At 40.8% G+C, this 22,024-nt stretch overlaps 1 protein-coding gene across 2 annotated transcripts in view; it reads right to left on the minus strand.

The window, feature by feature from the left end:
* The window catches only part of LARGE1 (LARGE xylosyl- and glucuronyltransferase 1), a 641,175-nt gene that overhangs the window by 233,564 nt on the left and 385,587 nt on the right, over positions 1-22,024 (minus strand). For both annotated transcript variants that reach the window (XM_063447549.1, XM_063447551.1), the window contains exon 6: positions 10,549-10,720. In XM_063447549.1, the coding sequence (XP_063303619.1) occupies positions 10,549-10,720 (172 nt within the window). The remainder of the gene's footprint in view (positions 1-10,548; positions 10,721-22,024) is intronic.

Below are 22,024 nucleotides of genomic sequence, written 5' to 3' on the forward strand. Positions count from 1 at the left end.
CAGGTAGCTGAATATATAACTTTTAAATATTTAAATTAATTAATAAAATAAATTTAACCCCTGAGGGTTTAAAAAAAATAAAATTTAACCCCCAGAGGTTACAAAAATAAAAATCAGATGACAGTAAAATGTAGTCCTTGCCAATTGATCACTGTAGTCAGTGATTAACAGGCAGGGAAGGGGTTAATTTTATTAAAGCAGGGGGTGGGGGGTGGGATTTTACTTTAACTTTTTTTTTTTTACAGGGAGAAGCAGATCACTGCTGATCCGTCTCCCTGCACTTCACACTGGATGTGGAAGAGCAGGGAGGCGGATCGTGAGTCCCTGCAGCACATGTGCTCGCTCTGACAGCCTGACCTGAGGGGCGATTGCGGCGATCTGGGGTTAACTTTAGTAATTGGGTTTAAATGGGGTTAATAAAGCAGTTTTGGGGTATAGATTGTGCCTCCACCATCTCACTTCTCAACTCCCTAACCGATGCTGCCAGTGCAGTTAATTAAGATACCGGCATACTGGCAAAGAAAGCAGTGTGTCAACGTCACACAGGAGGTTTGATCTTCTTCGAGAAGTAGTCCCCAAGCAGAACAAACTTAAGAAGACCAAAGGTGGAGCAGAGTATGGACCGGGGAATAGTGTTACACAAAGATTCTTTTTCACAAAGCTCAAAAGATAGAAGATGGCTAGAATGGAGAATTATATTTTACAGTAAATACATCATGTATTTCAGTGTTGCATGATGTATTGAATGCATTTTCACTTAAAGAAAGACTCCAAGCACCATAACCACTAAAGGTCCTTAGGCACAGCCATGGGATGTATGGTGAAGGCTGCCAACAAACAGATTTAAATCATTGAATAGAAAATTGAAAAACGATACTGCAGGGCATGATGTATACACCAAACTGCTTCTTTAAGCTGTATGAAGTTGTATTTTTGCTTAGAGTATCTCTTTAATGAACACACTTCAAGGTTCCTCAGGTTTCAATTTAGATCGATAAAAACATGTCTGATTTCTTGCTCTTCTTACTTTTTAGTAATATTTTTTCTCCACTCCACATAATACTTGTTTTATTAAACCTACCAGGCATATTTTCTTCTCTACAAGTAAATGTGTGCAGGATCTGGGATCTGGTCATGTAGCTGAGTTTTAGTGGATGACATTTTATAAAGACTGATACTCCATGACATTGAATCATGTTTTTATGGCTCATTAGGACTCATCAGTATCTGCCCTTTCCCTGCTACTCGGAGAGATGCTTATAATACTAATAAGGAAAGGTGTTGACCTTTATGTACTTGCAATCATTACAAAAAGCATAGCACAATTTGTGCTTGTAGTGGTAGAATAGGCTTGCTCAACATATTTTCCCATTTGTTGGTTACATTGAAGCATCAAAGTTAAAATGAGGCAGCAGGACTCATTTTGTGGAGGGCTACAAGATCGATAAAAATAACTAATACAGGTGAGGATGCAGCACCGCAGTTATATTTAAATAAAAGAAAATAAAAACTTCACACTTGTATCTTATGAAAGAAAAAAAGGATGAGTTGTGTATTTTTGTTTTGGCCCACTGAACTCAATGCACAAATCTACCTGACAACTTTTCCTGAGCGAGATCATAGAATTCCTTGTTGTTATTGGAGAACTATTATTCACTTTTTTCCAAAAACATTGCGAAAACCAACAAATTATGATGAAAATATTAGGACACTTGCAGACCTCCTTTTTATCCTCTCTTTGCCTGTGATAAGGGATGGGGTGGCTAACGAACAGGCCAGGGATGGCCTTTTTTTTTTTTTTTTTTTTTTTTTTAAAGCAAAGTGTTATAAAAGACACATTCGGTGTCTATATTTACTTAGCAGCACTAGGAGGTAAGGAAGAAAATGTAATTTTACCACATGACAGTTTTCATATTTTGCATAACTTTCTTTACTGTAAACTTCAGCAGCAAAGATCAATCATAAAGTTTAAACCAATCAGAACAAAAGACACAAGTATGTGTAACATGCAGTGTGATCCAGCCTACATCCGACATAAGTGACTCACCAATCCAACCACAGGACTTCCAGTCCATGATACAGGCTCTTCGCTACTCAAATGCTTCTCACAGAGGTATTACATTTAGTGTTTATCTATGAGAAGCTTTAACATTTGGCATCTTCATGATGACATCAAACATGAAGAACTTTAAAAACCGAAGGAATAAAAGAGGAAGTGACCCTAGTCTGACATCTATTAGAGGTGTGTGTTCTTGGCAAAATGTAGATTGCCTTTTTTTTCTGAAATGGCAGTGTTTAACATTGCCAAAGAAAAGGAACAGCTTCTATATACCAACAGCCTCTACATTAAGATGTGATTCGGGTGTTTAGAATGTCCATTTATGGAAGCAGTGCAGACACAAAAGTACAATATAAATGTATTTGTTGATATTCCTTGTAAGATTTTGTACTGTATGTTTGTGGTTGCTTTGTTCCCTTAATGTGTATTTTGGTCTTTATAGAAGCACCAGTATTAATAAATTAATGTTTTGGTAAGCCCCCAAATATTTTTTTGTTTGTTTTAATATTGACCAGATTTCTTTGTGCTGAGCACACCACCGGTACACTCCCAATTAGAAGTGACTACAGGAAGTAAAGCATAAATTTGACAGCCTCTTGAAACAATTTAAGCAGAAAGCATGTTTATTTCCTATGTTAAGATTGGCATTAGACCCTTCAACACTAGGAACACTAGGGTACATTGATGCAGTGAGGCGTTCAAATATAGTCTGGCCATATATTGTGATTAATTCCCCATGTGGGTGCCAAGATAATTTTAAGAAACCATTATAAGAGTTTTATACTGTGTTTTTATGTGAGCACTGTTCCCATCATGGTCTTTAAATTCATTGAAACCACTAACCCATTCTGCTCTGACCTTATTTGTCTCAGGAATATCACTGTATTTCTGCTAACTCATAGTTATTAAATAATTTACAAACAGAATACTCTAAACCATATTACAGCAAACTGTTCTCCCTCCAGGCTTTAAAATATACTATTTTCCTCCCAAAAAATGATTTTTTTTCCACATTATTGCTATAGAAACTAGGCTCTGGTGGACTATAAATCTTCCTTGACTGTCTTTTATTATAATGTATGGCTTTACTTTTTCATAGACAGAACTAGTCATTACATTGTTATCCATGACAAAACAAAGAAAACCTCAGGTGTGTAAAATCAAAATGTATATCAATAAGTTGAGAAGTTTATTAGGGAGTGGGGGGGAAGGGTGTGTGTGTGTGTATGTGTATGTGTATGTATATATATATTATATATAACACCAGAACCATAAACCATATACCATAGTGTTAGGAATACTATAGTTCTGGAGTACCTGTTTAGGCTTAGGGAACAAATTCCCATGTCAGCATTCCAGCTATATTTCTGTTGGATTATTTTGGCTTCCAATTTAACATGTGCACTGACATTACAACAATTCATAATCTAGTGCAGTGATGGCGAACCTTTTTGAGCCCGAGTGCCCAAACCGCAATACATGCCAACTTTTTTTTCCTTAAAGTGCCAACACGGCAATTGCGTGTGTGTGTGGGGGTGCTGTGTGTGCGGGGGGGGGGGGGGGGGGGAGGGTGCTGTGTGTGTGTGTGTGGGGGGTGCTGTGTGTGTGTGTGTGGGGGGTTGTGTGTGTATGAGGGGTGCTGTGTAAGTGTGTGGGGGGTGCTGTGTAAGTGTGTGGGGGGTGCTGTGTGTGTGTGGGGGTGCTGTGTGTGTGTGTGTGGGGGGGTGCTGTGTGTGTAGGGGGTGCTGTGTGTGTGTGGGGGTGCTGTGTGTGTGTGTGAGGGGGTGCTGTGTGTGAGGGGGTGCTGAGTGTGTGGGGGGGGTGCTCTGTGTGTGTGTGGGGGGGTGCTCTGTGTGTTTGGGGGGGTGCTGTGTGTGTGGAGGGGTGCTGTGTGTGTGGGGGGGTGCTGTGTGTGTGTGGGGGGGGTGCCGTGTGGGGGGTAGGGGTGCTGTGGGGAGGTAGGGGTGCTGTGGGGAGGTTGGGGTGCTGCGGGGAGGTAGGGGTACTGCGGGGAGGTAGGGGTACTGCTGGGGGGGTAGGGGTACTGCTGGGGGGGTAGGGGTACTGCTGGGGGGGTAGGGGTACTGCTGGGGGGGTAGGGGAACTGTGTGGGGGGTAGGGGTACTGTCTGGGGGGTAGGGGTACTGCTGGGAGGTAAGGGTACTTGTAGAGGTACTGCTGGGGGATAGGGGTGCTGGGGGGGTAGGGGTACTGCTGGGGGTGGTAGGGGTACTGCTGGGGGTGGTAGGGGTACTGCTGGGGGGATAGGGGTACTGCTGGGGGGTGTCAGTATCCCCCCTCCCTCCCTCTAACCCCCTCCTTCTTACCTTTAATGGGGGTGGTAGGGGCACGGCTGGGGGGATAGGGGTGCTTGGGGGTAGGGGTACTGTTGTGGGGGTGGTAGGGGTACTGCTGTGGGGGGGAAGGGGTAATGCTGTGGGGGTTAAGGGGTACTGCTGGGGGGATAGGGGTGCTTGGGGGGTAGGGGTACTGCTGGGGGGGTGTCAGTATCCCTCCCTCCCTCTAACCCCCTCCTTCTTACCTTTAATGGGGGTGGTAGGGACACTGCTGGGGGGATAGGGGTGCTGGGGGGGGTAGGGGTACTGTTGTGGGGGTGGTAGGGGTACTGTTGTGGGGGGGAAGGGGTACTGTTGGGGGTGGTAGGGGCACTGCTGGGGGTGGTAGGGGCACGGCTGGGGGGATAGGGGTGCTGGGGGTAGGGGTACTGGGGGTAGGGGTACTGTTGTGGGGGTGGGTAGGAGTACTGCTGTGGGGGGGAGGGGTACTGCTGGGGGGATAGGGGTACTGCTGGGGGGATAGGGGTACTGCTGGGGGGAAGGGGTGGTAGGGGTACTGCTGGGGGGATAGGGGTGCTTGGGTGGGGTAGGGGTGCGGGTGCTGGGTGTCAGTATTCCCCCCTCCCTCCTTCTTACCTTTAATGAAGTAGGGAGGGAGGGGGGGCGCGGCACAGCCATCCCTGGTGGTCCGGTGGTGGAAAGCACTGCAGGCTGAGGGATCTGTGAATCAGCTCCCCTGTCGTCCCGCGCGATGCTGTGTGGAGCGTTGCCATGGTAACGCTCGGCAACGCTCCACACAGCAACGCGCGGGAGGACAGGGAAGCTGCATCACAGATCCCTCCCCCTGCCTCCCGACCCGGAAGCAGAGTAGGCGCCTGCCATTTCGGGCAGGCAGGTGCCTACTCTGCATTAATGGCGGACCTATGGCCGCGTGCCAACAGAAAGGGCCCGGCGTGCCACCTGTGGCACGCGTGCCATAGGTTCGCCATCACTGATCTAGTGAATAACCCAGTTTAATTGTTCTAATAGCTCACCTGCTTTGAAAGAGCTGAGAACAGTTAAGGTATTATTATTAACAAAGTCGTCCTGCACTTAGAGTATCTTTGTATCACTTGTATCTACAGTAAAGTGCACTTAGAGTATCTTTGTATCACTTGTATCTACAGTAAAGGTAACTGGCAATTAGGGGCGTATAACCATTAAAGGGATACTATAGGCCTCAAAACAACTTTAGCTTAATTAAGCTGTTTTGGTGTATAAATCATGTGTGTGCAATCTCACTGCTTAATTCTCAGCCATTTAAGAGTTACATACGTTTTTATCTGTTTGAGCAGCCCTAGCTAACACAGCTTGCATGAAAAAAATGGTTTAATTTTCAATTAGACTTTGACTTGTTTTAGAAGGTCTTAGTTTCTGCTCTGTAAATTGAACTTTAAATAGAAACTATAAGTGCCAGAAATACACTGTCTCACCCCTAATTAACCCCTCTCCTCCCCATCCCACACCATGGTAAATATAGGGTTAAAAACCCTTTACTTACTTACCTTATCCCAGCACATTTACTATAGGGAAAAATCTGATGCTGGATGCCCTCATCGTCAGATACCAAACCAAAGGTCCATTTGGATGCAGACAGCCACTGGAAGCAGACCTATTGCTGCAATGTTAACATTGCAGTTTCTCTGGAACTGCAATGTTTAACATTGTGGCACTAAGGGAAATAGGGACACTGTACCCAGACCACTTCAATGACCTGAAGTGGTCTGGGTGCCTATAGTGTCCCTTTAATCACACAAGGAGGCTCCTGCAGAATCTAGAAGGCTATTAATAGAGAAGAAGCTAAGACAAATCTAGACAATGCAATACAGGAACCTAAAATATCTAGTTAATTTTTCAGGAAGTGTTTAGGTAGGCTGTGCAAGGCAGGTGTAATTGGGCTTCATAAACAATGGTTGTGAATTGAGCATAGCGACTGCAGGGGCACAGGTCTATACACCAAAACTGCTTCATTAAGCTAAAGTTGTTTTGGTAGGCCGATGGCCTGTCACAGGAAGTCCAGCAGGTGGCCAGCTGGCCACCTAAGGGTGCAACCCGGAATGGCGATTATGTAGCAAGGCAGAGTAGGCACCTGCTTATCCCAGACGGCAGGTGCCAACTCTGCAGCAATATGCCGGCCGGCTGAGAGAGGAGGCAGGTGGCGGCGAGGGAGCACTGCCTGTGCTGATGATCTTCCTTCTCCCTCGCACGCCCTATGTGTTGATGCCGGGAGCCGTAATATGGCGTAATTCCGAGCCCGCATCACTAAACAGTGCGAGGGAGGAGAGAGGAAAAGGAAGATCATAAAAGTCACTGGACCCCGAGGAGAGAACTCAGAAGATTTCTAAAGGTAGGAGCAACAAACAATAAAATTAATTTGTGAGTGTGTGTGCAAGACTGTGTAAGTGTGTATGTGTCTATCAGTAAGTGTAAGTGTGTGTCTGTCAGTAAGTGTATGTGTATGTCTGTCAGCAGGGCCGCCATCAGGGGGTGACAACCATGACGGATGTCACGGGCCTGCGCGGGAGGAGAGCCAGCCAGGCAGTGAAGAGGGACACCCGCGCCAAATACTATCAGCCGCAGCCACCCTCCTGCAAAGAAAAGGTAAGAAACAGGTGGGTGGCTGAAAAATTAGCTCTGTGTGTGTGTGTATGTCTATATGAATGTATGTCTGTATGAATGTATGTCTGTATGAATGTATGTCTGTATGTCATTATAAATATATGTCTGTATGTCATTATGAATATATGTCTGTATGTATGCATGTATGTATGTTTCAATGTATGTCTGTATATATGTCATTATGGATGTATGTCTGTATGTCATTATGTATGTATGTATATAAGCATGCATGCCAGTATGTATGTATGTCTGTATGCCATTATGAATGTATGTCTGCCTATGTATGTATGTGTGTATGGATGTCAGTGTCTGTATGCATGTCTGTCTGTCTGTATGAATGTATGTATATATGTCTGTCAGTACGTCTGTATGTATGTATATAAGTATGTATGCCAGTATGAATGTATGTATGCTTGTATGTCATTATGAATGTATATCTGTGTGTGTGTTTGTATGTCGGTGTCTGTATGTATGTCAGTGTGTATGTGTGTATGTATGTCGGTGTCTGTATGTATGTCAGTGTGTCTGTATGTCCTCATGCATGTCTGTCTATATGTATATTAGTATGTGTCTGTCTATCACTATGTATGCCTGTGTGTCTGTATATGTGTGTATGTCTCAGTATGTGTGTGTCAGTATGTATGTCTATATGCGTGTATGTCTGTTTCAGTGTGTGTCTGTTAGCATGTATCTGTGTGTGTGTATCTGTGTCCTTTTGTATCGGTGTGTGTGTTTGTGTCTGTTTGTGTATTCCTGTGATTTTTGGAGGATTTGGAGGCGGACCCTGTGGGCGGGATTGGAGGCGGGCCCCAGTGGGCCCAGACCCTGAGCTGGTGGCACCCTGTATGTCAGTAAGTGTGTGTCTGTCAGTGAGTGTGTCTATGTATGTCTGTCAGTGAGTGTATGTGTCTGTCAGTGGGTGTGAGTGTGTATGTTTTTCAGTAAATGTATCTGTCAGTGAGTGTGTGTCTGTCAGTGTGTGTGCCTTTCAGTAAGTGTGTCTATCAGTGTGACTGTCAGTGTATGTGTGTCTGTCAGTAAGTGTGTGTGAGTGTATGTCAGTGTTTGTGTGCGTGTCAGCGAGTGTGTCTGTCAAGTAAGTGGTTGTCTGTCAGTAAGTGTGTGTCTGTCAGTGAGTGTGTGTGTCTGTCATGGTTTATGTGTGTGTGTCATTGAGAGTGAGTGCCAGTGTGTCTGTCAACAGGACCAGCCTTTGGGGTCTGCAAGCTGTGTGGTTATGTAAGGCGCAATGACAACAGAGGCGCCCGGTGGCCAACACAGCTTGCAAGTTGGGGACTCCAGCATATTAAATTTAAACGATACCCTGGTGGTCCACTGGTGCGCACCGGCAGTACATGCATTTAGATCATATCCTCTCCCTTGTGGTTCCGGCGCTCAGTTAGTGAGTCAGAGAACAGGCTCAGAGATACTCAGCCTGCGCTCTGACAACATTCAAATCCGGAGCTGTGAAGGAGTGGGTATTATGATCTGAAACAAGAGGACATGTGCTTCCTGCTATTCACCACCGGACTGCCAGGGAACATATATATGATACCACTTAACCACCAGGGTCATTTGAGGGGGCATTTGTGACCAAACACTAGAGTGAGGGGGGTGCTGCAAGGACGATTGTCACAGCTTGGAACACGGTGGGACTCAAGAGAGTTGGTGGCTTCTGTAGAATACAGCCTTGAAAACCGTCATATTCCGACTCCTGGCATCAGTAGACAGCCCGCGAGGGAGCAGAGCAGAGAGGTTAGAGCTCCCTCGCTGCCTCGGATTAGAACTCTGCCGCCTGCCAAAGTGAAGCCCCACTGGACCCCAGGGACAGATCCACACCAGCTCTCCAGGGAGGCTGGGTGGACATTTAATATTAATAATTTGTGTGTCTGTAAGTGTATATGTGAGTGTGTATGTGTGTGTGTCTAAGTATATGTGTGTGTGTCTGTAAGTGTATGTGTGAGTGTGTGTATGTTTGTGTGTATGTGTTTGTCTGTGAGTGTGTGTGTGTCTGTAAGTGTATGTGTGAGTGTGTTTGTGAGTGTGTGTGTCTAAAAGTGTGTGTCTGTGAGTGTGTGTCTGTAAGTGTATGTTTGAGTGTGTATGTGTGTGTGTCTGTAAGTGTATGTGTGTGTGTGTGTGTGTATGTTTGTCTGTTTGTATGTGTTTCTCTGTGAGTGTTTGTGTGAGTGTGTTTGTCTGTGAGTGTGTGTGTCTCTAAGTGTATGTGTGAGTGTGTGTATGTGTTTGTCTGTGAGCAGAGTACTTGTAGAATAGAACAAAGAAGGAGCAGACTATTTGTAGAATATGAGAAAGAAAGAGCAGAGTACTTGTAAAAAGGAGAAAGAAGGAGCAGAGTACTTGTAGAATAGACAAAAGAAGGGGCAGAGTACTTGTAAAAAGGAGAAAGAAGGAGTAGAGTACTTGTAAAAAAGGAGAAAAAAGGAAAAGGAGAGAATTGTTGTTGGCTAATAATAGTAAGTGGGCTACCTAGCTCAGCCTTCCTACTGGATATTGCTATAAGGAAGGTTAAAAAATAGAAAAAGGGGGGGGGGGGAAAGGTGGGGAGGGGAATTGAGATGGGGAGCTGATGCACAGTTGAGAAATCATATTATAAGCAAACAGAGAAATCATCTGAATATCACCAAAAGAGGAGACCTTTGTTTGTTCCTTACGAAAATCGAACCAGATATCAAATATTTAGTCTCGCAGCATCAACCTCAAGGATCTCATTAATAACTAGTAAAGGTAATTTAAATTTACTTTGTTTTCTCATTAAACTTCATAAAGTTAAAAACATTATAAACATGCATAAAGTAGAAATAAAAAGATAAATGTACGTACATTTATTTTATTTAAAACACCCTCCTTTCTAAAAAATATTCTACACTTGCGCAAAAACTGGTGTGCGGTAAGGAAATTTTTCCATCAAGAAAGATGCATTAGTGGGCTCTAGGTGCAAAAAGGTTGACTACCATTGCACTAGACACTAGGGACCCTGGCCTCCTTTCCTCCAGAGAGTGTGTGTGTGTGTGTGTGACTGATATAGTGTCATTTGATAGTGTGAATGTGTGTGTATTGTATTGTGTGTGACTGTCTAGGTATGCATGGGGTAGTGTTTGTTTAATTGTGTGATTATGTACGTTGTGATGTAAAATGCTGTGTGCTGGACTTCCTTGTTTTGTGTATCACTATGTGGCTGTCAGCATTTGTGTCTGTCAGTGAGTGTTTCAAATCAGTGAGATTGTGTACCTGTCATTGAGAGTGTAAGTCAATGTTTCTGTCTGAGTATGTTTCTGTCAGTGTGTGTTTAGATGGAGAGGTGGAGTCATTGCAAAGGGGAGGGGTTAGAAAGATGTCCACGCCCACCTGGGAACGCCAAAAACATGTCTGCACCCAGACGCCTGTGACCCTAGGATTGGCCCTGTATGGGTATATGCACATTTAGAGAGATGGGAAAATAATCAGAGATGGTTGTTTGATTAAGGTATAAGTTAACTGTAAACAGGTTTAATTTAAGGTTACATTTCTAACCTTTAAACTTATGGAACACAGCCCATAGCTCTGCTATGTCGGTGGCAAAGGTAATGTCAGTATCCAGAACAATGACACGTTCCAAGCTAGCAGGGAGGGTCTTCGTTAGCACCAGCTTCATCAGTCCATATATACCGGAATAGTGCTTATTTGGAATCCATGATACTTCTGACTGAAATGAAAGACAAATACTAGATCAGAGGATATTTTCACAGCAAGCACATTGACTTTAAATAGCACACAATTATGCCAGGTAAACTAGAACGTCATTAATGTATCATTTGAGATTTTGTAACTTAGGCCTGTGGAGTATGGATCATTATTATTTAATGTACAATATACGTGTGTATATATAAGGTGAACAGAAACTGAAGGGTTACATTTTAAATAAGCACAAACAACGTGCCTGTCAATCAAAATGTGAATAAGACATAGGACAAAGACATGTGTTGCCTGTCAATCAAAGAGTCAACTAGACATCTTTAAAATCCTCTACTTTTAACTCTTTGGAGCTAATCATAGACAGTGCTAAATAAGTATCTGCTGACCATGGCTATACAGCACAATACATCATATATCAGTGAACAAGTTAAAGAGCCTTTTGGGGAAATATCACAGCATGCGAGGGCCTCTCTTTGGAGGAAGAAGACCGTTAGAACTTGTCATTTTTTTTAATTGTAAATGTTTAGTTCACAATTGAATATAACAATAAAATGGACAATTATTATCATAATAATCATACATTTTTTTTGATTATACTTTTATGATCAATACATATATTCAAAGATAATTTGCCTTCCAATATGTTATTCATAAACAATATTGTGAAAATATCATTTTTATAAAAGTAAATAAGTAATTAAAAAGAAGAAAAAGAACAACAAAAGAGAAATAAAAAAAAAGGGACAAGGTAAGAGAGTAATCATATACCTATGTTTATCAAGACCATTGTATAGTTCTTATTTGGTTCAATATTGTACCGGACACAGCTGTCGAGATTCAGAAGAGAATTTAGCTTATATAATATCTGAATTGGCTAAATTAAATGCTTCATTCCATTTTACCCGTGCTATTTTCCAAATTGTATTCTTTCGATTTGCAGCTCGTCTAGCTGATGTTTCAGATAACTTATTCACATCAATAAGCTGGACACACTCATCCAATGTTGGGGCTATATTATTCCTCCAGGTCTGACTTATAACTGTAAGTGCAGCAATATTTATATGGTACATAAAATAAAGTTTATGTTTTGTTATTTTTTGGGCATAATTTTGTTACATAGTTACATAGCTGAAAAGAGACTTGCGTCCATCAAAAGAGGGCAAAAAAAAACATTTTGAAGCACAATTTTGCAACAAGCTAGGAAAAAAAATCCTTCTTGACCCCAGAATGACAGTCAGACTTATCCTTGGATCAAGCAGTTATTACCCTAGTTGATAGAAAAAATAATGAAAGAAATCTCCCCTAAGGGAGATCTACAGCTGGCAGAAAGAGAGGGTTAACAACACAGTATTAACAATCCCCACAGATCCTAAAGTGTATGGCATATACAGAATCGGGAAAATTAGGAAGCACAATTTGTGTTTCCTAAAACCAATATGAGTGTCCTATGTCAAAGAAATCATTTGTTATTGGAATAAAACTTTATTGGATCCTAAAGAAATGAGGTAGACAAAGGAACACTATATAGAGTCCCCCCCAAAAGTATTGCTACAGGAAAATGGTGATACAATCACCTATAAAAATGTTGTAGCTAGGGGTAGGAAAGAAGGTTCCCTCTAAGTCTGTAAATGGAGGCAGGAAATGCCCAGAGACCAGAGTTACACTGTGATTAAGGTCTCATAACAATGTTAAATTGACAATATATTTACATAGACCCACAGGTACCCTTAAATGCAGTCATAGTTTATATAGAGGAGTGATAGGGTATAGTAGCTCCAGGGGAGGAAAAAGGAAAGACATCTTTCAAATAAAGTCCTCAAGGCTAAACCCTAATTCTCCTGTAACACCTTCGTGGGTGTTCTAAACTAAAACTGCCTCTGAGCGTTGAAATCAAATGCCTCAACTTAAATTGCCATACTAGCTAGGAAAGAGGAGAACACACAGTTGTGCAGAGTGAGAGATGGGTCTAAATACCCATCGTGAAACAAAAGAATCCCTTGGTGCAATTAAATAAAGTGAAGTGAAGAAACGAGCTGTCGCCCGACGCGCGTTTCGGTGTTGTGTAACACCTTCGTCAGGGGCTAACGATTTCCTGCCTCCATTTACAGACTTAGAGGGAACCTTCTTTCCTACCCCTAGCTACAACATTTGTATAGGTGATTGTATCACCATTTTCCTGTAGCAATACTTTTGGGGGGGACTCTATATAGTGTTCCTTTGTCTACCTCATTTCTTTAGGATCCAATAAAGTTTTATTCCAATAACAAATGATTTCTTTGACATAGGACACTCATATTGGTTTTAGGAAACACAAATTGTGCTTCCTAATTTTCCCGATTCTGTATATGCCATACACTTTAGGATCTGTGGGGATTGTTATACTGTGTTGTTAACCCTCTCTTTCTGCCAGCTGTAGATCTCCCTTAGGGGAGATTTCTTTCATTATTTTTTCTATCAACTAGCAGTGAATGCGGGTACATGCCCCAGGTGAAGCTGGCACCACCATCTGACCATATCTACCTTGTCTCTACCTTATACACCTCTCTTTTTTCATCTCTGAAAGGTGATAGACGAGACAGGGAGATTATTACTTTTCAGTTATTACCCTACATTGAAAGATTATATCCTTGAATATTCTGTTTTTGCATGTATGCATCTAGTAGCTGTTTGAACATCTGTATGGACTCTGATAAAACCACTTCTTCAGGCAGAGAATTCCACATCCTTATTGTTCTTACAGTAAAAAACCTTTCCTTTGCCTTAGACGAAATCTTCTTTCTTCCAGTCTAAATGCATAGCCCCGTGTCCTATGTAAAGTCCGGTTTGTGAATAGATTTCCACACAATGGTTTGTATTGGCCCCGAATATATTTGTATAATGTTATCATATCCCCTCTCAGGCGACATTTTTCTAAACTAACTAGGTTTAAATTTGTTAACCTTTCTTCATAGCTGATATGTTCCATTCCTTTTATTAATTTTGTAGCCCGACTCTGCACTTTTTCTAGTGCCATAATATCCTTCTTTAGAACAGGTGCCCAAAATTGCACATCATATTCAATATGTGGTCTTATTATTGATTTGTAAAGAGGCAAAATGATATTCTCGTCCCGAGAATGAATGCCCTTTTTCATGCATGACAATACCGTAATGGCCTTGACCACTGCTGATTGACATTGCACATTGTTGCATAGTTTGTTGTCTATAACAATTCCCAAGTCCTTTTCGTGTGTTGTTATCCCTAATTCGCTTCCATTAAGGGTATACGTTGCTTGTGTAGTCTTTACGCCGAAATGCATAACTTTGCATTTTTCAACATAAAATTTCATCTGCCATTTGAGCGCCCAGTCCTCCAGTCCTCTAAATCCCTCTGCAGCAAAGTAATATCTTGCTCACATTGTATTATTTTACAAACTTTTGTGTCTTCTGCAAACACTGAAACATGACTTTCAATGCTGTCTTCAAGATCATTTATAAACATGTTAAATAGAAGGGGTCCCAGAACAGACTCCTGAGGGACACCACTTGCCACCTCTGTCCAGCTTGAACATTTACCATTAACGAGAACTCTTTGTACTCTGTTTTTAAGCCAATGTTCTACCCAAGAACAAGCATTTTCATCTAGACCGATTTCCTTGAGTTTGAACACTAATCTATTGTGTGGAACTGTAACAACAAAGTTTCAGGATTATGCGGAATTCCCATTTTTTTGTGAATTAAATCTGCCACTTTCTTCCAATAGTTAATTATTTTTGGGCATGCCTACCATATGTGGAGCATGTCTCCAGGTTCTTCCTGGATTCTCCAACATTTGTCAGATATATTGAAATTAATTTGATGTAAACGCTTTGGCACTAAGTACCATCTATAAAAATGTCCTTGATAATTCTATATGATTACTGCATTATGTAAATTTGTTTATAATTTTTGCCAAGTTGTTTCTTCATTTGTGATTTTTAAGTCACGTTGCCATGCCCCTATAAAGGGTAATTGATACATTTCATTATTAGAATTCAAGCCTGCATAAAGTTTTTGATATAATTTTCATAAGTGCTGCCTGCTTTGTAAGTATTTTCTCGAGGCTCGTCAGCTGCTGCCCATGTACATACCTATACACTGAAATATAATATCTCAATAGCCACATTTTTTATTGTATGAGAAATATGCTCTATTTTTTAAGATTATGAGTTTGTTGAAGGTATATAACCTTATTGTCTTGAATCAATTGATAAACATAATATAAATTATGTATTTTCCAAAGTCAAAGATTTAAATTTGGTATTTTAGAATGAAAAGTAGTAATGGTCATTGCTGGAGGATAAAGAATATGTGAACAATAGTTGTAACTATATGCATTCCAAATATTTAATGTTAAAAAAGTTGTGGGAAGCATAAGTATCTTTTTGGGCCGAAGATGTTTAGGAAGCCACATCAAAGAAGAAAAATAATGGCCCCGTGTTACTATTGACCCATTGTGGTGGATTTTCCTGCATTTGTGCTATTACTAATGGGTTAATTAGGGAGAGGTATTAGCAGTAGAAAGAGGGAATTGCTCATGCCATTGTACAGAACACTGGTGAGACCTCACTTGGAGTACTGTACACAGTACTGGAGACCCTATCTTCAGAAGGATATTGATACCTTAGAGAGAGTTCAAAGAAGGGCTACTAAACTGGTTCATGGATTGCAGGATAAAACTTACCAGGAAAGGTTAAAGGATCTTAACATGTATAGCTTGGAGGAAAGACGAGACAGGGGGGATATGATAGAAACATTTAAATACATAAAGGGAATCAACACAGTAAAGGAGGAGTCTATATTTAAAAGAAGAAAAACTACCACAACAAGAGGACATAGTCTTAAATTAGAGGGACAAAGGTTTAAAAATAATATCAGGAAGTATTACTTTACTGAGAGGGTAGTGGATGCATGGAATAGCCTTCCAGCTGAAGTGGTAGAGGTTAACACAGTAAAGGAGTTTAAGCATGCGTGGGATAGGCATAAGGCTATCCTAACTATAAGATAGGGCCAGAGACTAATGAAAGTATTTAGAAAATTGGGCAGACTAGATGGGCCGAATGGTTCTTATCTGCCGTCACATTCTATGTTTCTATGTTTCTATGTTAATATTAGCTGCCAGATAATATTTTTCTATATTTGGTAGGCTCATGCCTCCATTAGAAAAATGACAATACAAAATAGCTGCAGAAACTCTTGAGCATTTTTTTTTGCCCAGAACTTGTCATTCAATCATTTTCCATCATTCCTCAATCCTGGTAATTCCTCCATCGTACTGCTGCCATCCTTTACATGATTTCTGTTGGTAAGATTGTTTTCGTTCTGTAACATTAATTTAATACACATATTTTTAAAATTTATTTAGGTCTTTGCTTCATTTATGACAATATGTTTACAGTGCCTTTTGGGTCCTCAGAAACTGGATTATTTTACTGATAGTCAAATTAAGAGCTATAATAGTTATCTAAAATAGTTTTTTTAATACGACCTTGCAAACTACATATTTGTCCTCCTAATGCTATATAATCACGATAGGTAATGAATGATCGGGAACAGATGTTGTCGGTACATCAATCATACCTTTAGAGAGCAATATTGACCAATATGTAGGGTCAACGGAAACTGACAAAGCCTTTCGGACAAAATTAGATGTGAAAATTTTAATTTTAACTTGGTTGTGCATATACCTCATGATTCCAAGTTTCTACTAGTATCATGATGTAAAGTTATGATTTTATTAAAGACACAGAGGTAAATATGATGTCTTTAATCATTCCCTCAGTAGCAAAGAAACAGTTAAAAAAAAGGCAAAAAAAAAAAGACAGGTGACCTAGCAACACCATAACTAATCAGCATGCCCCAAATATTATTAAAAGCATAGACTGTCCACCATCTTGCTCTTTCTTTGTTTGTACAATCTCTCAAAAATAATGACAGCAAACATCACTTAAAGGTGGATTCTGATGACCAATCTTCTGATTTCAATAGATCCTCCAAATGGCAACCAGCTGCAGACGCTCCATTATTTATGCAGATTATGGGGAATAAACAAAGGTATCAATGCCAGCCAAAAAGAAGATCCACTTGATCCAATGAACTGAAGTAGATGAGGAAACCAGTAGATTAGGTTTATGAAAGGATATAAATAAAGGTGCAGATAAGACATGACATGGTAACTATATCTTGTCTTTATAGTTTTGGTTTAGAAGGAAAAGAGGGATAGAAGACTGACCTTGAAAGGGTCTTTGTACGAAGCAAACCATCGAAGAAAATGTCCCCTCAGGAATAAACCATTGAGCATTAACATCGCATACTCTGTTACAAGATATAAGGCAAAACAGCATAACCAATTTTCAGGCTGTTTCAAAAGGCCAGAATTGTCAAGCCATGACTCGAAAAGGGACAAAACAAGCTTAACATTCCATAAAACAGAATATCGTGAATTAGGTGGTGTGTCAAAAAGCATATCTTTGAGGAGATGACCAACATAACGATGTCAACCTACAGGATTTCTGTCTAAACCATTATAACCTATATATATAACGGACCTATGAATGTTGACGGTGCGATAGTAAGTAATTGCAGGATAGCTGTTAAAGGATCTTATAGCTGATTCAGGCGTTTGTCCATGCACCAACTACTCCAAGCATATCAAGCATGTGTATAAGTTATTTTGCAGTCAGGTGCCCATACTCCTGCAAAAAGGTACAGAGCTGATTGGGGAAGACCATTAAGAGACCAAAGTCCCCTGGAATCAGCCTGCCTATGATCAAAACTTTTTTTTTTTTACGTACATCATGAGGGTTCCAATTGGGGTACAGAAAAAGAGTAGGAAACATTGTATGTAGTCTGGGAAAATCCAATACTATCTTGTGGAACCGAACCTAAGAAGGCCAAAACAGGGTTAGTAGGACTGTTGTTCCCTTCTGATGGTGAATCTTTAGAAGTTTTCTGGATATAAGAAAAATTGCTTCCAAATGCAGTCTCCATTTTAACAATATGGTGAGTTGTGTGTTCAAAAACAGTTCCGTCCAAACACCAATTGCTGGATTCAAGTAGGCAACTCGAGTTCCAGTCCGCCACATTGGAAAGGTCTAGGATGTTGTGATCAGATAATATTGCCAAACGTCCTGGGCTAAATCTTGATGTTATTGATGTTATCGATGTTCCTCAAAGCTGACACACTGTCCATCTTCAATAAAATGGAATTATACAATTTCTTCAGAGGCAGATTGTGAATTGCAAAAGAACCTAACAACATTTGTAGGGAAAGAAGTCTGATCTCCTTCTTGATGGATTTCAGTTTGGACACTGGTGGAAGCATCTGCTGATTTAAATCTATTAAGACACCAAGGGGGCTATAGGCTACTAATGATGCGCTAATTGCCCCACCTTTTTTTTCCTTTCCCTCTCTTTCTCTCTCTTCCTCTTTCTACTCTCCCTGAACTCTACCATCTCCCATGAGAAATCCTGGCTCTTATCTTTACGAGGGCGATAGATAGACTTGTAGTGTGATTAACAAGACATACATCAATAGCCACCAATAGCATGGCCATTTTTGTCACATTCCACTTGTTGTAGCCTCAACTGAAAATTGTCCATCCCTACATACCTGGATTTTTCCCGACTTGTAAAGCTCTCTCGACAGTAAATATGGATGCCTGACTGTTTGAATTTGACCTATCAGTAAGATGCAATTGTTGCATCCATGTTTTCTTGTTAGTCTGCACACGTTCATGCTATATGAGGCTCCGTTGATTGAGCTCTCTTGTTCCTGAAATATTCCTATATTGAATTGCCACCAATATGTGTATTTTGTCATGCTGACTTACAAAAAATAAGAATGTCTAAAAATAAATAGAAAAGAAAACTTTATTCTGAAGAAGGTTTCTCATCCAGGCAAGTTGCTCTCGTTGAGTGCAAACTGTTTGTGACAGTAAGAGAACATTATCAAAATAAATGATTGGAGGAACTGCTCTCTTCTGTAAGCAGGTGGCTACTGACTTCATGAACTTGGTGAAGCACCAGGGAGCTGATGAGAGTCGGAAAGGGAGAGAAGTGAATTACCATTTTATTCCATTCCAGGTGAAGTGTAGAAAATATTGGCGCTGATCATAAAGATAGTCAGATAAGTCCGTGAGCTCACGTTTGACCATCTAGTCTGCCAGTGAGAAGAGATATGACATACAATGGATACCTTCTACCTTGAAATGATGTTACTATACAAATTCACTGAGGGGGTTTACAATTGTAAATTGTCATATACCACCTACATTCTTTGGAACCAAAAAAGAGTTTACTCATAAACCCCAGGGTATTCCATGGGACCTGCTGTATGATATCCTATTCTGCAAGTTATGCTATCTGCCCGAACACCAACTTTGAGTCCTGTTGAGAAAAAAAAAAAGAGGACAGAGTTTAAGTGAAGGATAGAGAATTAAGCATCCTTCAATTGTTTGGATGACCCAAACATCTGAGATGTAAAGAGGCCATATTAAATAAAACTGGGTGAGTCTTGAACCCATTTTTAGATGGGAAAAGGAATGGAAGAGTAAAGACATTGTCTGGGAGTTACACCCCATGCTCCTTATGCTGTCCAGGGGCTACCACATTTTAGAAAGAGTTGAAGAGGCATTTATCGCCACAGGGATTATTTTGCATGAAGCTTCTGTTGCACCATCACTGGATGCATGGCTTTGAGTTCTTACGGCTTGAGTTCTTATGGCTGTATGGGCCTCAGTGGAGTCAGTGGACTTTAAATGTCAAGGATTTGGTCCCTTGATCCTGAGACAAAATTCAAAACCTTTTCTAGGCTTCCAACCAGTTTTCCCCAAGAACTGTAAAATCTTGGGATCAACCTCTGGGGTCCAACATACCCCATCAGAAACAGTAGGATGGAGGCACTGAACCTGCAGCTTGTTCTGAATGAATATCTCTAGAGGCTTAGGCATCCGCAACACCAAGTCAGAGGGAATCCACCACTCTGCTGAGTGTGGATGTTGCATCAAAAATGGGTTCGCACTGTGGCAACGCATTTTCCAGCAGAAAAAGAATCGGAATTTGACTCCACAGAGGTATTATCAGTATAGGTATTCAAGTAGGGTGTATCAGAACCATCCTCATCTTTACTCAGTTCAGAATCTGAGTCTTTAGGTAGGGTTTTAGCCCTACCCAGCTTCCTAACAGATTTTGCCATGCTAGAGGTTCTCTTGCGCATTTGTATTATGGTATCTATGACAGAGGTAGACTTCTCCATCTTAGATGCTTTGGAGAGATGTTTGGATTTGGTGATTTTGAGCCCATAATAGGGCCTGATAATAATAATAATAATAATAATATAATTGGGCACAATACGCAAACAAAACCTTTGGAAGACACTCAAGCTATAAACAGGACAAGCACTCAAGCGACAGAGGACAGTGGATATAACCATCCACATTCCTAAGCAAATAAAACGGACAATGCAATACAAAGGCAAACCTTAGGAAGACACTCAAGCTAATTGCAGGACAGTTGAAATCCACAGTCCCAAACAAATGAAACAAACTAAAAGAGCATAAACAAACAGGGGAGGTCACTGAGACTCCAGCAACTCTCACAGAAAGTACATATGTGGCCAGGCAGCCAAGACAAAAAAAAGGCAATGTTGGACACTGACAATCTTCCCAGCAAAAAAAGGAGAAGAAAGGGAGGAAGCAAACAAGGTTCTTGAACGAGTAACACAGTTTTGCAAGAGTAACACGTATCTTTGGGAGACAAGTATCGATAACAACCTAAAGAAAAATGTTGACCGTGGCTCAAACCAAAGATACAAATGGAAAACAGAAGCAAACGCTGTGCTTGCTGTGCTTGGATGGGTATCGGCTACACCTTGCTGATGAGAGCGAAAGAAGTTTGGAAAGATCAACTGGGGTTGCTGTATCTCTCATGCAGAGGGAGCTTGCCAACATTTCTGATCTGTACTGCCTCTATGGCACGATATAGGTTCTCTTTGTAATGGCACAAGGAAGCAAAAATACTTTTTGAGTTCTTAGCAGAGACTAACTGAAGGGCAAGCTAATAAGCTTTTGCCTGTTCTCAAAGTTCTCATAGTCTCTGTTTTTGTTGCAAAAACTGGAAGGTCAAACACACACAAAAAAACATGGGGAAAAGGAAAAGAGGCAGGCAAAAGAGAGAAAAATAAGGTAAATGAATACATACAAGCAAGCCAAAATACAACCAGCGGGGTAAACAAAGAGTAAATGCAAACAATACAATCAAGTCAGTAAAGGCAATAAATAATAATAATATAGGGATATAAAGCCTGAACCAGAAATTCATCTGAAGGTGCAGCAAAGAAACAGGAAGATGGTGGATAGCCTGGTTACGTCTATACTTGAATTTTACATACTGCACCATTGGTTGTCCTTCTCTCTTTTTATCTTTCATATAAAGTGGATCCACTGCAATAGTAGAAGACCTCATCACTAAAGACCATTTGTAAGGATAATATATTTGGACTTTTGCCTTTTAACTGGACTTTTTATTACTGATTGTGGCGCAGCCTTTTTTATTGTTTTTCTTGTCTTATTTTAAAGGGTTTGAGGGATTCCTTTTAAGGTTGCTGCCTATAAGTTAAGTAAGCGCTGTCTCATTCTTCCATTTTTTTTGGTTATGGTGTTGCTTGGTCATCTGACTTTTTTTCTTGAGGTTTATTTTTATTTTTTTGGCCTTGCTTTAATTGAGTAAAAGAGTGTGGCATAATATTTCTTTAAATAAATCATCCACTCATTTCCTCAGGCTTATTTGCTAAAGTGTAAACTGTCAGGAAATCAGAGCTATATTTTCAGGTAAGCTGTTGTGGCCTAAAAAATTAAATTTACTTAGTGAATAACCTTGTGGGAGTCTCTCTCTGTCTTGGTTCCTTTAAACTGTCTTGGTTTGAAGTATGTGCAGTTACACACTAATACTCAGAGAAAATAGAGGAGATGTTATGCAACAATTAAAGGAACATTCTGGGAACTATAACTACTGTAGCTGATTTAAGTAGTTATAGTTCCAGGATCCTGTCCAAGTAGTCTTATGACTTATTTCATTGTGGAAAACAGGCATTTAAATGGAGCTTGTAGCTCTGCCATGTCAGTCAGAGAGCTGGGAGTTAGACTGGATCTCAGTAGGCTATAAGTGTCCGATTTATGTAAGAATCGCTGCTGTGCACACATGGCAACAAACAGATAGGGGCAGAATTTGGACTTGCAAGTGCTCACTCCTGGGAAGCACACCATTCTATATCAATAGTGACATTCAAGCTCTCTAAC

This window comes from Pelobates fuscus, chromosome 3 (genome assembly GCF_036172605.1).
Source record: "Pelobates fuscus isolate aPelFus1 chromosome 3, aPelFus1.pri, whole genome shotgun sequence".
NCBI classification, from domain to species: Eukaryota; Metazoa; Chordata; class Amphibia; order Anura; family Pelobatidae; genus Pelobates; species Pelobates fuscus.